We start from the raw sequence: 17267 nt of genomic DNA, 5'->3' as shown, positions 1-17267 counted from the left end.
CCTAAAACTCATAAAAGTGAAAAGCTGGAATGATCACTTTTTAAATGTTACACTGAAACTGGACTCAAAGAAATATTCCCCAAAGACTTCTAAAAGCTCAAAAAACACAGCACTGAAAATTACTTGAACACAGTTTCATTTTTAAACTATTTTCACTCTCCAAATTCACAACATAAAAAATATAATCAAATGCAGCTATTACAAATTCTCCACTTTTTAGTGGACTGCATTTAGTAGCAGCATATGTATAAATGAGCTTCGGATTTCTTGCAATAATCTTATTTCCCTTTAAATTATTGCTCCCTTATAGTAGAGATGAGAAGGTTCAAAAGACACTGATTTGTGCTACACAGCAGTCACATCTAGTTTTGTCTTTCACATAAAGAAAAAAAAATGTAGATTACTGCATTTCTGATAGTTTTAGGCATTAGACTTGAGACTAAATCTGTTTTAGTCATTAGAGGGTTTTTTCTTCTCTCTTGTTGCTTGTTTCCTGGGAATAAAGGATTTCCAAATATACGTGATGACAGACTTAAAATGACATGCTTTCTGATAGGAAAGCTCGGCCACTTTTCTGAATACGTGCAGGGCATATTGCCAAAAGAACAGGTTGAGGAATGCATATCCCATCATCATCCCTACTTGCAAATCTGCAGGTTTCAGTCCAGGCACAACAGAAGAGCCAGCTATCTTCATAAAACATGGTTCACAATGGAGGGATCCGCTCCACTGTTCTCACAGGTACTGGGACAAGCAGACATGTTGCCTACCTAGAGTAAAGCCCTTTTCAGCAATGGAACTGCCTATACATCTGCCTGGCTGCTCAGAGAGCTACACCTCTTCCTATAAAAAGGACATGATGGAAAAGTATACAGACTTGTATGAAAACTGATCACTTCAATGTTTACTGACAAGATTCAGAAGCAGCAGTCAGATCCCCAGGAAGATTTCCTGACTTTGGTTTAGCTTTTCAAAAATTGTTGCAGTGTTAAATTTTCACTTCTTTTTCCTTAAAAAACATGATCTAAAAAAAATACATAGAAAGAAAGAAAGAAAAGAATGCTGGAATGCAGTCTATGATACTCGCCACAACTATTTTAAAAAGTGTTTTGAACTCATACAAGATACTTTCTAAATTTAAATGGTTTTAGTAGTTTCCGGGAGAATCCAAACAACAGGAGCCAATATAAGGTCGCTCTGAGTTCAGGGAAAGGGCTCTTGGCATTTCATTCTCAGCAATATATTTACAATAAAGTTTGCCAGCACTAGTGGTTGAGGAAATTGTTAATTCCACTCTTCTGCCAGGTTAGATGCCCCTGGGCATTTCCAGTTTGCAAGTACTGAGGGGCAGCACATTAATGGCCAAAGGTGCAATGAGCAATCACAGCTCACCTAATTAGAAACGCCACACTCAAAAGGCTGCAAGGTCTATCAGTTCCTTCTATATTTGCTCCCTTGCTGACAGAAATTACTGGATGTTTCCATTATTTTATACAGCCCTTCTCTTACCCAAACACTTCGTATCCCAACCACCTCAAAATGGATCACCACAAGAGATCACAAACACTTGCTATTACACATCGCTAAATAGACAGAAAGCAAAAAGCAGTAAGAAAATATCTACAAAACCAATCTCCTCAGTACTTTCACAAAGCAGTAACACTGCCATATATTTTCAAATACAAAACCATGCAGATCTGGTAAAGATTAGAGAACAAACAGGCATATAAACCAGGAAATTCTTCAGTCTTAATTATAGATGCATATTTCTGTGTCATTGCAAGCCCAGTGATAATCCAAATTTTGGTATTATGAAGACGAGTAAGGACACTCTGGAAGAATGTAAAAAAGGAATTCTCCATATTATGTCAAGCCACTTCCTTTGAAGATAATACTAGAGTTTCACTGTAATACATAATACTTACTAAGAATGAAAGGAAAAAAAAAATCCATAAAACTATTCAGGACTGCACTTGATTGTCTAAGTGAAACAGAATATTTTTACCCATGATGAATTAAGGTGGGGGTGGTTGGTTTTTTTTTTTTTTTTTTTTTTTTTTTTTTTTTTTTTTTTAATTTTAAAATGAGACAGAAGGTAGAGATTTCATCAGAAATCTCATTAGAAATTTTATTAGAGATTTCCCAAGTTGAGGATGCATTAGATTTTATTTCCTTACAAATTAAAACCTTGTGTTAAGAACCACATTAAAAAGACATGAAATGGGCATGAAATAACTGGATGTTCAAAAGAATGACTTTAAAAGGATTGAACAACAAGACTTTCATGTATTCACATGAGGTTTTAAGTAACTCTCCATCATTCTGTATTTGCTTTCCAACATGTTGGTGCAATATTTTTATGTTGAGATATAAATATAGAAAATATAGTGACGGTGTGCTGAAGTTTATGGGTGATTTTCACATAACTGTGCTAGTTCAGATGATAATTTCATGCTTATCTTTTTTCAGTACAATGACTTACAGTAGATACACAGTGTGTTTCTTGCATCCCACATCTACATTGTTTGCTCTCCTCAAAAACAATCCTAGCATCTACAAATTCTGTCTGTTTTAGGAGATAGCTGCAAGGTCTGATCAAAGCTGCACAAACAAGTAGTATTCTGTACAAATCAGGGTATTTCACTTGCAACATGTCATTTTTACTAGTTCCTCAACTGCCTGATCAGTAAAAGCCTGACTAGAAAAGGATTTTTAAAAGTTTACCTTTCTTTCATACCATTCAGTGCATATTGTTGTTTCCTCCAGATTTCCTTTATCAAATAATTTCCCCCTCCAGCTCCTTTTGTACATTTTTAAAAAGTATCCTTAACAGAAGATAATTTAGTTCTCAGGTATGTAACAACAGAACAGTGAAATTATGGCTAAATATTTTCAAATGTCATTAATGTGTTGCTGTTCTAAGCAACATTAACCAGTTCATTATTTCCAACATGCTTAATTACTCCCAAATTGCTATCTTAAGTTCAAGTATATTGCATATGTAATCCCAACAAATTAATAATACAGGTATATATGATTTAAAAGCCAAGAGAAAAACTGTATTGGAATACAAATGGACTATGGAGTTATTAAATTGTTGTTTAGGAAGCGTAGCATAGATAATTGACAAGTCTATATCATTTTGAACTTAACAAGAATACACTTCAGTTCTTACATGGGTTATTTCTTCATGCCCATATCTCATGCTGCCTCATTAATAACGTTATACGGTAGATAATCTGTAGATACCTGCACTGCAAATGGTAAGAAAAACTAGCTGATACTCTCTCTACAGTAAGTGAAATAAGTCTGTAAAGTACAAAAAGCTTCTGGGTGGACAGTAACTGCCTTTTACATCAGAAGCAACTTACAACTTATGTCTGCTTCTGGGATGAAAAGCAGAAGGGGGCTCAATTCTGCTCTCAACTATATCAGCATCTTTTTTTGTTCTCAGAAAAGGTTATGCACATTACTTGCAAGCTGCAACCATCATGGAAATAGTTGCAAGGACTTAGCATGCAGTCTGAATTTAGTAATGTTTTCTTATGGCTAGGTCTTAAAAGAATAAAATAATTTAAAAAAAGGAACATTATCTTTCCTTCAAGTGACAAATTGCCTGTGTCTTGCCTAACCTTGTAGGTCTTATTAATGTTTCTTAAATGTTTAAAAATGTATTTAAAATAGCTGCAGTTACTACCTCAAATCTGTTAATTAGGTCCTATTCTTGTTTCATCTCTCTTTTCTGACTCCTATTCCCACTTCCCCCTAGGCAAGAGGAATGAGAAGTACATCTCTATCTGTGCAGCAAAAAAAAAACCCAAAAACAATCAAGCAGAAGAATAGAACGACGTAGAATGAAGATATAAAACATTATAGAAAATTTCAGGGATGTCTGACACAACATGGATGTGGTGAAGAACACGTTCCCATGCTCCGCAATGTGGCAGAAGATCCATCATGAGTCAAGTGCCTGAATTAGTGGATACATGTATGAAAGAAACTACAGTGTATAGCAGAAGGTGAAAGAAGTAGCTTCAGCACTGCGCTATTCAGAACTAGTCCTAAGTGTACCAAAACCTCAGGACGTCACAGTGCACACACACACTGCCAGACATAACAGACAGCATCACAAAAAAAGGTTCTTGGTGCTTTGTACGCACCATTAAGCAGAGGTAATAAATAGCACGTAAAAAATTCCAGCCCCCATAACCGAATCTCAAGATCTAATCCCTCTCCTGGGAGCAGAATTCTTCACTTCCCACCACAGCTGCACACGTACTGTTGACTATTTCCTACCCCGCAAGGAGTGGTCAGCTGCAGCGCCAGTGTAAATGGCCACAGAGTTCTGGTTGGGAATAGACGTGGCCCTGCCAGTTCCTCTGCTGTGCCCAGAAGCTATAATGAGAAGTGCTGGCTATCCCAGCCCAAACAGGAGCAGGAACTGCTTCAGTGATGCAGTAATGTAGGTGATCAAGCTGTGGGGCTTAGTGAATATTCCCTGACATTCATCTGAACTGGTTAGTTTACTTGTAAAGGTGCTATGAATAAAAGTGCATCAACTCTATGTTAATAAAATGAGGAGTTAAACACGACCTTGTGATCTCATTTGCTCTCCATAGTGACAGTTACATTCAGTTGTAGAAAGCCACTTACACTGATAATAGATGGAGTAGAAAAAGGTTATATTCTGCATACTGTAGTGAGCAATACAATTATGCAAATTACATGCAGTTGAATGAGAGAGAATAAAAGTGTGCTGTACCAAGTAATATCAAGTAATAGGAATGAGGCAAAGGAGAACAACATGAGGAGCTGGAAGCAAGTTTCTACCACCCTTCAAAATTTCTGAGATTTCAGACCAAAAAATGTCTTTAAGGCAGTAACAGGTTTCTGCTGAATTGTAGTTTAAGTTAAAAACAACAAAAGCTGCTTAAGCACAGAGAGTGCTTAATAACAAAAGCTTTGCAATACAAGCAAAACATCAATGCTCCAATGACAAATTCATGTTGACTGTCCCTCTGGACTCTAACAATGATATCACCACTATTTTTTATTTTTCTATTTCAAAGCAGCTTTTAAACAGCTCTTGGTTGTAAAAACACACACGAAAAAGGATAAAAGCAAGAAGGTCCTACATTCTGTTTAGCTACTGAAAAAGTCAGCAAAGTCAGAAACACACATTTTGATGTGGAACTTTCACTGTATCAGCAAAGAAGTTGTAAAATGCAGCAATAAAGAAAAAAAATATCAGCCACTCATGAACTACTCTGGCCGTTATCTTCAGTCATTAAGAAAAAGAAATGCAACTAAGAGCATCAAAACAAGATAGACAGACAAAGAAAATGACTTCACAGCAGTATAACTGAGGACATCACAGCTGACATGTCTGGTGCAGGATAACCCCAATGTCACCTTTGGAAATGGCATTACCTACACAGAGAAGGGTCCTAGAGAGGGTTCATGAGAGGGACTACAGAAGACCAAGGCCCACAGGAGGCAAGAAAAATCATGTGGAGCACAATGTCCACAGCTGAAGGTATGTTTTCTAGCATTTCAGAGAGAAACTGAAGCGACGTGTTTCTAGGGCGCTACCAAAGGAAAACCTCCTGATCATACTCCAAAGTGCTGAGGTCAGACTTGTTGGTCACACAGCAAAGCAAGTCCAGCAGTCTACGTCATGAACAGCTCTGAAATGATGTGGCTACTTCAAAAGACTGGGAATCATTGCTCAGCTGGGTAGATAATTTTTCCTTGGTCTTCGGCTTTTCAACTCCATTAGGAGACCTCATTCCTTCACAAAGAGACTAACACAGTATTATCGATGAAGCTTTCAACATCTTGGTTCTAGCCCTCCCTCAGAATTATCTATTTCTAAGTATATCAGCAGTTACTCAAATCCATTTGCTGCTACCAGAACAGAACACTTAACATAAACTAACACAAGATAAGATGTCTCTTCAAAGCAAATGCTGTTAGCACTTACACTCAGTTTTCCTGACAGACACTAGATATACAGAGTGCACCCTTTCCAACAGGCAAGCAGAATAATTCACTAAACAATAATGGAAAGATCAGTAAGAACACACAATCTCAGAAAAAAGTAGCAAGTTCTTGGCATTGCCAGTTGTCATTCATCTTGCAGTGAACCCATCAGTTTTTCTCTAACCATTGTGATTTCCAGACGTCTTGCATGTGAACGCAAAAGCCTTCTGAATTCACTTGCTAGCACATGGTTATGTGGAAGGATTTTTATTTTCTAAAAACAAACAACAACCAAAAAAAACCCATCATACTGATTTTTTTTTTTTTAATTATTATTTAATCTGTTATATAGATAAGCTGTTGGTTGGTTGTTCTTCCTTACTTGGAGATGAACGTTCACAATTTCAATTCTCTTGTGTTTAAGTGCCTGCCACAGTTTTTCTTCCATGCATGAAAAAATTACATTTCCGCTGTTTCCATTCCGAAATGAAGAGCAGTGTTTTTTCAGCAATCTGTTAGTAATGTTGCGTGAATGACTTCACAGTTAGATTAGTCCTTTGGCAACCAAAGCTACGGGAAAATTAGCAGAGCTTTAACCAAATCTCTAAGAACAAACTGGTCTGAGGGTTGTGTAAGCACCAGATCGGAGGGCTGATAGACTTTTAGAGGGAGACTGGGACAGGTTTGGGAGCTTTTTGTTTTTAACAAGCAGCTGGCTTATGAAAGATTTTATTGGGCAGGCTTAAGCTAGCACTGAATAGTGAGATACATTTATGCAGCAGCTGTGATCGTGATCAACACAGCCATTTTGTTTACTCCTGAAAACGTGCCACGTTTCTGACATGTTCCAGCCAGGAGATTGGACTTGCAAGCATAAATAGCTAACGCTTAAAAAATTAAATGATGTGGTGCCTGTAAACAATCCTGTATGACTGTTTATTAAAGTGTTGGGTATAAATAGCAACTGTTCCATTATAATAAAAACCAGCCTTTTCCTTTCTCTCTTTTTTGTTTTTTAATTTGTGTTTGCTCTATTTTTCTTTGCTAGGGGTTAATTTTTTACACTTCCCGATTAATTAAGATATGTCTCAGAGAGATAAGTGTGCCTCCTTGAAGACAAACCAAACGAATCATCCTTTTGGCTGGATCTGAGCACCTGCACATTGACTCCCAATTCAGCTTTGTTTTTAATCAGCAGAAAGTATGCCCTTGAGAGCTCACTTGTGAAAAGCAAATTAACATCGCTGTTCAGTTGTGCTTTTTCTGCTAAAACAAATTTTCTTAGCAATGTTCCTAAATTGCATAAGAATTAAAATGAATAAAAATAATTCAGTGTAGAAACATTAACTACAGCCTTAAAACATAAAAAAGTCAAAATTCTGAATGCTAGTTTAGATTTCCTTCTCCCCAGATTCACATACTATTCTGAATAAATTCTCACTGTTTAAAAGCATAACCTCTGTGTTTTAAAGTCAGAACACGGTTAGCTGAAGCATGGATGATGATGTTTCAGTACCTTAGGCTGAGGAATATATTTTGAAGTACATCTTGCCAGGCTATATCACTGTCATGTGAAATAGCTGCAGAATAATGTTTAGAAATGGACCATCTGAACTGGCCCTTCCTTAAATAGATTATTTTCCCATGGTGCTGAATCACAACTGAAATTACAGCTATTAACTTTAATGTTAACACCTGCTCTAATGTTATTCCAAGCGTTTTCCATTCTGGACTTTGAGACACGCCTCTCTTTCACACACACAACAAATCTTTGTATTCCTGTGCTGCATCATCAATACTGTGTGTGTTAAAGTGCTCCTGGTGGATTTTCTTGGAGAGAAGAGGCAGCCTAGCCTAAGAAGTACGTGCCCCATCCTATGTGACAGATCAACATAAAAACCTTTTAGGTCTGAAAAACACATCTCAGGGACTGCAAAGAGAAACATCACATCTATATAGAAAGAAAAAATCCTTTATAAATAACAATATGCTGACAAGCAACTTCAGATAGCTTGCAGGTCATCAGTACAAGTTTTTGCCTTCATTTGCAAGACACGTAGAAATCACAGTGAATATGGAAGAACTGCCAGCTGCGGTGGTGCAAGATGCACAGCACCTGGTAACACAAAGAATTTACTATTCTTTTTCTAGGCTGCTGAATATAGTTACTGTTCCTTCTGATATTGTTTGGTGAATTATATAGCTTGCCTATTGCAAATGAAGTGCACCATGTATTCCATGCCTATAAGGAAAAATGAGTGAGTGGGTATAAGTACTAACACATCTAACATCTGGGTAAAGTTGAATTTCATTGTTTGAAACAGGTTGGTTTTGTTTGTTTGTTTTTGTGTTTTTTTTTTGTTTTTTTTTTTTTTAATATTTAGTACTTCCCTCTCCTTTCAAATACAGCTGTATTAAAATATAGCTGCATATGCATGCCCATGCAACATAGTTACTTCTTGCAATTAACTGAATGCCTTATTTATTTAAATCTAAATAGGTAACGTATATGAAAGACAAAGAAAAAATTCAATGTTATCTGTGGTAAATTGAAAATCCATTCAATTTTTGTCTTCCAGTAATGCCTGCCTTGAAGTTTACGAATATCAGCTATGAATACCACATCAGTTTTCTGCAGAGCAAAGAAATCCTGGTCATAGCAAGGAAGAATTACTTCATCTGATCGTGAACTGAACAGAGCAGCTGTGCTGCTCGTTGAAGATACATAATAACCTGCACTGACAGTGGTTTCCCTGCCTTCATCACAATCACAAAAAGCCTTTTTCTTACAGTACATTCTCCTTTCCACTTCTATCTCATTCTGGGTTGGAGAAAAAAAAGTTGCAGATGGAATGTTTACTGCTTTTCAAATAATTCATATGAAAATGCCTCTTACACCCACTGCTGCCTCCACCTCACCCCAGCATTACAAGTAGGAAGGGGGATGGGGGAAAAGATGAAAAGAGAACAAATTGAAGGATTACAGAAATATAAGAGTCAGCACTTAATTCTAAAGAATTTTAATGTAATAAAGCGCATATATCAGGGAACAGATGTGCAACTAACAACTGGAATATCACAAGGAACACATGGAGGCATGCAAATGCCACAGACTCATCTGAAAACAGAAAGGCTCCTCAATCTGAGTTCTTGCATTACACAAACTACCAAGCTGCAAGTACAGTCAGTGTATCTCATCAAGATCTGGAAAGTATGTTGTAATGTTTTGGTTCCAAACAATGCTCTTGTATAACCTTTTAAAGCTTTTTCAACTAACAGGGAAAAACCAAACATTCCTGCCTCCTCCCATTCTTAACAAGCCAAGAAACAGAATACTGCACTGAGGATGCTGCATATTAAAACAAACATATCAGTTTCATCTTCTGGTTGCTTTTGAGTTACATTCTGACACAGATAAGAAAATCATTTGCCCTTTCACCCCTTTCTACAGCTACATTCCTTAGCTGAAACCAGTATTAAGAAAAAAAGAAAACGCAGCCACACACAAATACAATGGGAAGCCAAATGTGAAAACAATTATGACACTTTAAATACAAATAAGAAATGGAAAAATCCGTCTTCACACATCATGTGTGTTCAGTTAGAGAAGCTGCCCTTAGCAGCCTCCATTTCTGTACTTACAGCACAGATTAAAACCCAATCTTCCTAATGAAAATATAATTATAATGAAAATATTTGTAAATAGTGATAGAAATCATCGCACAGTGAAACTAAAGATATGTCTGGTTGGGAGTTCTTCCTAGCATACATGTGCATTGGACAGGCAAGCAGAGAGATCCCCTATTACTTGATACATCAAGTTCAGAAATAAACAACACAAAAGTGAATGAGTTACTCTTTTCAGCTTACAACTATATCAGTAATTCACAGTTATAACAGTAAGCCACTGCTTACAAGAGGAGAGGGGGAGAAAACAAGGTCAAGAACTTTGGAGCAGTTATTGATATTTGCAATACGACTTTTTTTTTTTTTTTTTTTTTTTTTTTTTTTTTTTTTAAATAACATCACTGCTTTTTCCTCAGTAACTGTATGAGGGCTGTTGCAAAAGTCATGCCTCCTATTTTATTATGTTGGCCCATCATGTCAGAGACAGATGTTGGTGGTACGGCAGTAGGGGTTGAACCTTCCCCCCCAATATCCCATCACGTTTTGTTGCCATGCAACAGATGACAACAGAGGGGCAGTCTCATAAAATGGCATCTGTAATGAAGTGTGCAAGAAGCAAAGGTATGCCATTGAATTCCTTGTATTATAAATCTCTGTTTAGTTGGTAACTAAGGCACATAGCTTAAACTTCAGATCTATGAAAAGTGTTCCCAGTCAGAGATTTGGATCCCACTGAAATCCAAGCAAGGCAGGCACTTAAACACTTTTCTGGATTTGACCATCACTACCAGTCATGCTCTATTAGTCATGCAATGTATTCCTCTTATCAAAAGGAACAGATTACTACATGAATTATCTATGGCAACTGCTGTGTGTAAATACCTGCTTTTACATCCTGTTGCTCAGTCTGCCCACCACAATTACTGCAGATACACAATAACCGGATGGGTAGGATGGCTGGAGGGAAGCCGAGAACTGAAGTTATAACAACCAACCACAAGAATACTCAATGCTTGTATGGGTTTCTATAGTTGTGCACGAATATTCTCTAGATTTTGTTTAAGTCTTTGCACTATTAAGTTCAGATGAGTATACATTTAGATGTTCGTTTGTGGGATAACTACAGAGGTTTCAAAGCACCTACATGCTCTGATATTCAGCCACCACACTGAATCAGCAAGTCTGAATCTGCCTATTAGGTTGAAAATTATAATCCTAATCAAATATCACTACAATATCAAATATAACTACAATATTATTATTAAACAATATTCCTATCTTACAGGCTTGCAGCACTTTTTATTGCTAAATAGAAGTATGTCATGAATCACTACTAAAGGATAATCCCATAATTACACAATTGCCTGAGAAATGAATTTCCTTTGGAAAACAATCCTAAACTTCCCCAAGACACCTGTGGAATAAGTGGGAAGGAAGAAAAACTCTTACAGATATCTTCTCCACTAAAGTGGGTTTGTACAGTGCCACATTCACCTTCCAAAAAAGCTCAGTACTGGAATGCAGCGAGACACTGTGAAACAGCACTTCATCAGATGCAAACAGAGAAGCCCAGGTGCAGACATCCACCACCTTTCCATTGTGAAACCAAACTAGTTCTTATGGCATAAAGGCAAAGAGAAAAAGGAACAGTTCATCTCAAAAAGGCAGGAGAAGGAACACAGACAGAAATATTACAGCTTCTCAGCTCTTTTCATATTTACTTGCTGTTGAAGGGAGAATAAAGGAAACAATGACCAAAAAAGCCAACACCTGCACAGTGAAGGTTTGGAGTAACTATTCCATGGTTAATAACCACAGAAAATGAATGTAATACATTGCAGAAGTAAGATCAGAAAAAACCATGCATGACCTTTTGCACTCATGCGTAAAATCTTTCAGTTTTCTTTTGCTGCTTATTCCATTCAACACTCTGTTCCTGTGCTCAGTTTATTCTTACACCTTCCTGTCCTTTCGCTGCTTCCACACAACTTTATGACACTGTATCCCAAGCATCAGATTTACTTTACTGTGCACTGAAGGATTTAGCACATCATTAGAAGCATAGTAGATTCATATTTCTCTCCAAACTGTGGTGAAACAAGGAAAACAGACCCCTGACTCATGTCTGGTTTCTCAAACATTTTGAATGAGAGTACAGTTTTCAAAGACGTCCACTTGCACCTGAAATCTCCTGAAAACAACTACTATCCAATAGGTTGTCTCTAAAACATCACTGTTGATGTTTGAGAAATAGATACCTTTTCAGTAATCAAAAACAGGTTTCTTTTTATTTTAAAATAAATAAGTCTTTTCTCTTTTCAGATATGAGAAGGCTTACCATCTTTATGTAATACTACTCAGGAAAACATGCATATCATCTAAAGTAAGAATTACTTTTAAAATTCAGTCTCAAAGAAACACATAGACAATAACATTTCCTAAAAATAATTTGTATTTATGACTCTGGTTTAACTTGTTGAAGTGAAAAGGACTGCAAGTTGCAGAGTCTCTAAAAAAAGATTAAAAACAAAGGCATACAGTCTGTCACATGGGCATTACTAATTCATTTAAGTTCCTGTTCATTCCACTGTATTACAAGGTCTGCTCTCCCCAGACTACACTGGAAAATTAACCTTATTCCCATCCTCCTAATCAAGTAAAGAAACATTAATATGAACACATTAGAAGAAATAAAATGGACAACATGTATCTACATTTTGGCAAACATAAGTGGAACACAGGCAGTAGAGAAAGCTTTATTTTTTTAATATGGATTTGAACATCTTGTTACAGCATTTGAAAACATTTACAGATGTGACTGAAATCTGGCTTAAGTGTGTAAAGTATATGATCAAAATACACAGGGAATAAAATACAGTTTGTTTGGTCATATTCAGAAATGCAAGAAACCAGAATCCGAAATCAATAACGTTAACATTCAGATGAAACTAGAAGCAATCAGAGAAGCAGACTTGTATCTTTAAAAATCATATTTTTAACTATGATTTGCAGCCCATCTACTGCAGTTGTTACAGACTGTGACAATAGAACAAATAAACTGCCACAACTTTATTTTTATACGTCAGTCCAGAGGACAAGAAAAGGACACTTCAATATCAGACAGTTCTCCACAAAAATGAACCTGAAGGCACATACTTCAACCTGTTTTTCATCCTCAACTGATACACCCACCACGTATAATAACAGTTGGCAGGGTATCCTCAAGGAAAAACTAATCCAAGGTCAGCTCATGAAAGAAAGCTTTTATCGGATGAAAACATTACTGAATCTCCTTTGGCTGCCATTGCTGTAAGGAAGCTTAGAAACTTTGAACTCAGCATTGAAGCACTGATGCAAAATACGGAATTAATACAATAAGCTTCATTCATATAGTGTAAGAGGGCAAGATAAATGCAGAAAAGCACAGTAAGATTGCAGTACTCCATCAGTCCTTTTCTAAATGACATTATGTCATCCTAAATTCACCAAGACAACTTTAGATAAACAGCCAAGAAACTCACTCATGACTCTAGGCCTTCCTCAAAGCAACAGTGTATCTTCAAACACTTCCTAACACTCAAAATAGGTCTTTCCAAGGATCAGTAACTCAACAGTTACATGAGGCAGCGCTGGATATCCTTTCGGCCAGCAGCAGGTGCATTCAACAGCTATGTCACAAGTAAGACAACTACTGCTCATTTGCTTAATTTTCTATGGCCAGTGAATTTGTATTTCCCCTTCAGTATTTTTATTGGATAAAAGTGCGTTGTATGACAACACAAAGCTTTTTAAATACCTGCTTATTCAATTTTACATCCTTTCTGAGTTGCATTTGTATTTTATAACAACAAAAATTCCACTTTCTATCCAATATTTGTTTCCCACTCAGCAGTTGTGATCTCTTTTTGTACTGAGTGGAGAGAAAACTGACTTGACAGATTGTATTTATCAACATCCCATTTGCTAAATCATTCCAGCTAGAAACATAGCTGTATTGTCAAGAGCTTTAAGTGGCAACACTTATATTATGAGAGAAACTTACAAAGACGACAACATCCAAACATGCAAGTAAGAAAATATTTGGGGAGGGTGGAGAGGGGGGGGAATATGGAAACAACAACAAAAAACAGTTCAACACTTAAAGATTTGTCATTTGTAATCCCTAAAGTGGAAGTTTATCTTCTACTGTGTACTTTAGAGAGAAGATTTCCTTTTTTAAACACTACATGCACACTTCCTGAATTCCTAAAATCTCTTCCACACTACAGCACCAAGCAGGAAATCTGGCAAAGTTAGGAATTTGACCGATCATTCTGATAACTACCAAATCTGATAGTTTTTCCAAATACTCTATTGAAACAGTCCTGTGTTCATTGTCACCAGAAATAAGAAATTCACAGAACTAGTTCAGTCTTTAGTGACACTTTCTGTGAAAAGCTGAAGGAAAAATAACAAAATTACATAGTTTAGAATATTGGGAACAACTGTACTGACAAGAAAAGGAAAGAAGAAACAATTCTGAAGACAGAAGAGCTGCAAAATCTCATTGTAATGCTGACATATATTTCCCTGTATGCGTATCATTTATCTTTAAACAGCTTTACCATGCATGACGCTTATAGTAGATTTAATAACACAGCATTTTTTTAAAAAATGAACAAGCAAATCTTAACATATCTCAATACTGAAATCTTAATCTATCAAGCCCCACTCAGTTATAGAATTCCTAATGGTTGAGCAAGAAAAGGTGCTCAAAACAACACACTACAAATAAAATTTAATACCATGGTTTAAATACGTGATTACTTAATTCAAATCACTTTGAAGATTTTCTTTTAATTTTATAGCTTTCTTATACTAGAATCTGATCCCTGAGCAACTGAGCTAGCATCCTAAGGTCATCACAATAAATGATTTTTATCAAAGCTGGCAGCTAATGAAAGTAAAAATTTGTTTACAAACAAGGATATTGCAGATTGTGTACTATAGCATTACAACCAATGTAAGGAAAAGATGGGGGTAGATAGACAAAATTTTCTTATCTAGCTTCATAATCTCGTTCTGTAGATATGAATAGGAAAGGACAAAACAGTGGAAACAAACACGAAGAATAGCATTACTTACCATTTCCTGAGATGCATACTTTGGATCTTCGGGATCAACTGACCAGTAGCAGTAGTCAAAGCTGAAGGCCACAGTCTTTTCTCTTGAGTCCCAAGTGCCATCAATCCTACTGTCAACCTGACAACAGAAGGAAAAAAGTCAGACTTCACTCCAAAGCAGAATAAAAAGCAAGCATTTTAGAACTAACAGGAATTTTACCTAGGATCTACATTGTGGAAAAGGAACAACAGTTAATTCTTTTTGTTCATTTTCCTTTGATTCACAGAGCGAGGAGGCAGGGGTGTCCATGACAAACCTGCTGAGAAATTTTTTCTGAAGGGTATGTTTTCTATAAATTAGGTTCTTCAGCTTAAATACAATTGACAATTGTGAGTCTCCACAACATCTGTATAAAGAGAAGCCGTATAATCCTTTTTATACTTCTCAGTGAAACTGATAAATGATACAGAACTGCATCACAGAAATGAGACACAAGCAGCGCTAAACAAAACACATTTTCTCACTCTATTTAAAAATCCAAGTCTATTCTCCCTTTTCCCCTTTGTCATGTTGACAAGCTAATAGATCTTTTGCTGTGACTGCATGCTACAAATGCAGCCAGTCAATTAATCAATAACTTTATCATAACCTTAGCATGTGCAATAATATAAGTAGAAAATTCATTATTCATATCTAAACAAAATTCTTCACTGATGTCACCACAAACCAGGGACTGACTATACTGTCTGTCAGATTACTGAATTAATGGCATGAAATGCTGAAGACTAACATCAACTGTAAATCTACAAGGAAAATGAATCTATAGGCTCATCTGAGGGTTTTGTGGTGTTTTTTGTTGTTGTTCTTGTTTCTTTAAGCCAAGAAACAGCAAAATAAAGTGTTAGAAGTAATGTCCAGTTATCTTTGATTTGACAGGTTATGCGTATTTAAAATCTCACTTGGCTGCACTTGATTCAACATAATACCTGTAGAATCAAAATTTCCTTCACCTAGACTTCACACCTTAATGAGCCTGCTGATCATTCTCACCATGCTTTGATTCAGAGATCTTTTTATTAAGTAATCTTTTATTTACTTAAATTTTCTACAGCAACAGAAAGACAGGAATACCACAAGCTATCACAACTTTAAAAATGAAAAGTAAAAGAACCAAACAAAAAACCCAAATCCCTTCACCTCAAGATGTACTCCTGCCTGACAGAAGAAAATCTGTACCTTGTAAACCTTGGCATCCTTTCTAATTTTCAAGGTTTTCTTTAGTTTTTAACTACAAAGCAAATGCACTTCACATGCAATGCAAACATTAGTGTATAAGTACTAGTTTGTGCACTGCAGTAAGCAGTCTAAATTTAGTTCATGCATTAAAAAAAACTCACCAATTATGAAACATCAGGAGAGAAAACATTCACAAGTCAGCTCTTGCACCCCAAATAACCCAGCTACAGAGCCTGCTTTGACTTCCCAGTGCCCCACAGAAGCCACAGATACTCTTTTAAGAACTAGAATTTAAAGTTTGTTGTGTCACACGGCTCAGCTGGACCCACTTACCCAGCTGTGGGCCTCCACCTGCCTGCAGTCAGTCCCAGCTGGTGGGGGTGGGGATGCTGCAGCATCGCCACGGTAACCAAAGCCCTCCCCAAGAAAATTAAATTGCAGCTGGAAAGCAACTGCCTCTTGGAGAGCTTTATTACACGTGCAAAGAATTGGGAAAAATTGTTCAAGGGAATAGTGAATTTTGGGCTCTGTAAATACAGCCTTGCAAAGTCATTCACACCTGACCAGAACAGCCAGAACAATGGCACTTCTGCTGACTGAACTAAGCAAACCCTGGAAACATCAGCACATCAACACCAGCTCCAGTAAAGAAATGCAATACAAAGATAATTTGCAACAATTTACATCCATGAGACATTCCATACAGCAAACTTTTTTCCCCTTCTGTCTTTAAAAAAAGAACACCCACAGTCCTTACCTAAAAGTTAAAACAGAAAAAGGTAAAAAAAAAAACAACAAACAACCTCAAAAACCATCCATTTTATTTTTCCCTGTCTTTCTCTTCAAAACCTCATGAAATATTTCTCTTCAGCCAACCAGCTAGAATAACTGGGTTCCTCATAGCTATAAAGAAACACATCCATCTCTTAGAATCCCTACCTTTACCTCGGTAATTCCACAGTTTATTTGCTTTTCAAGCAGACAGAAGTTTGACTACGCAAAATTACTTGGTTTTCATTCCATTAGTTTAGTTAAGGCACGCAGCAGTTTTAAGTCATTTAAGAGTCTAAAACAGAGGGTTGATTCCTATGTATGTAGACACTAGAGCTCTCAGAGGAAGTCAGACACATTAATTTTCCTCTAATAGCTCTTGGCCTTTTACTAAGGCCTGAAGTGTAGCTGAACACAATTTGCTCCATTTCATGTAAGCCAGTCACATTCTACGTACAAATAGGAGAGGAGGAGAGAAACAGGGAAAGAAATCATCCAGATGTTGGTAACAGTAAGATAAGCACAAAATCATAAACAAATTACCAACA

At 36.6% G+C, this 17267-nt stretch overlaps 1 protein-coding gene across 1 annotated transcript in view; it reads right to left on the bottom strand.

Moving 5' to 3' along the window:
* STARD9 (StAR related lipid transfer domain containing 9) overlaps positions 1 to 17267 on the bottom strand; it is a gene marked incomplete at both ends in the record, with an annotated part of 96079 nt that overhangs the window by 68379 nt on the left and 10433 nt on the right. The window contains one exon of the mRNA XM_079536652.1: positions 14734 to 14850. Within this exon, the coding sequence (XP_079392778.1) occupies positions 14734 to 14850 (117 nt within the window). The remainder of the gene's footprint in view (positions 1 to 14733; positions 14851 to 17267) is intronic.

This window comes from Tetrao urogallus, assembly GCF_951394365.1.
Source record: "Tetrao urogallus genome assembly, chromosome: 6".
In the NCBI taxonomy this organism is placed as follows: Eukaryota; Metazoa; Chordata; class Aves; order Galliformes; family Phasianidae; genus Tetrao; species Tetrao urogallus.
Note: the sequence above shows the minus strand (reverse complement) of the source record. Positions and strands in the feature narration are given on the sequence as shown.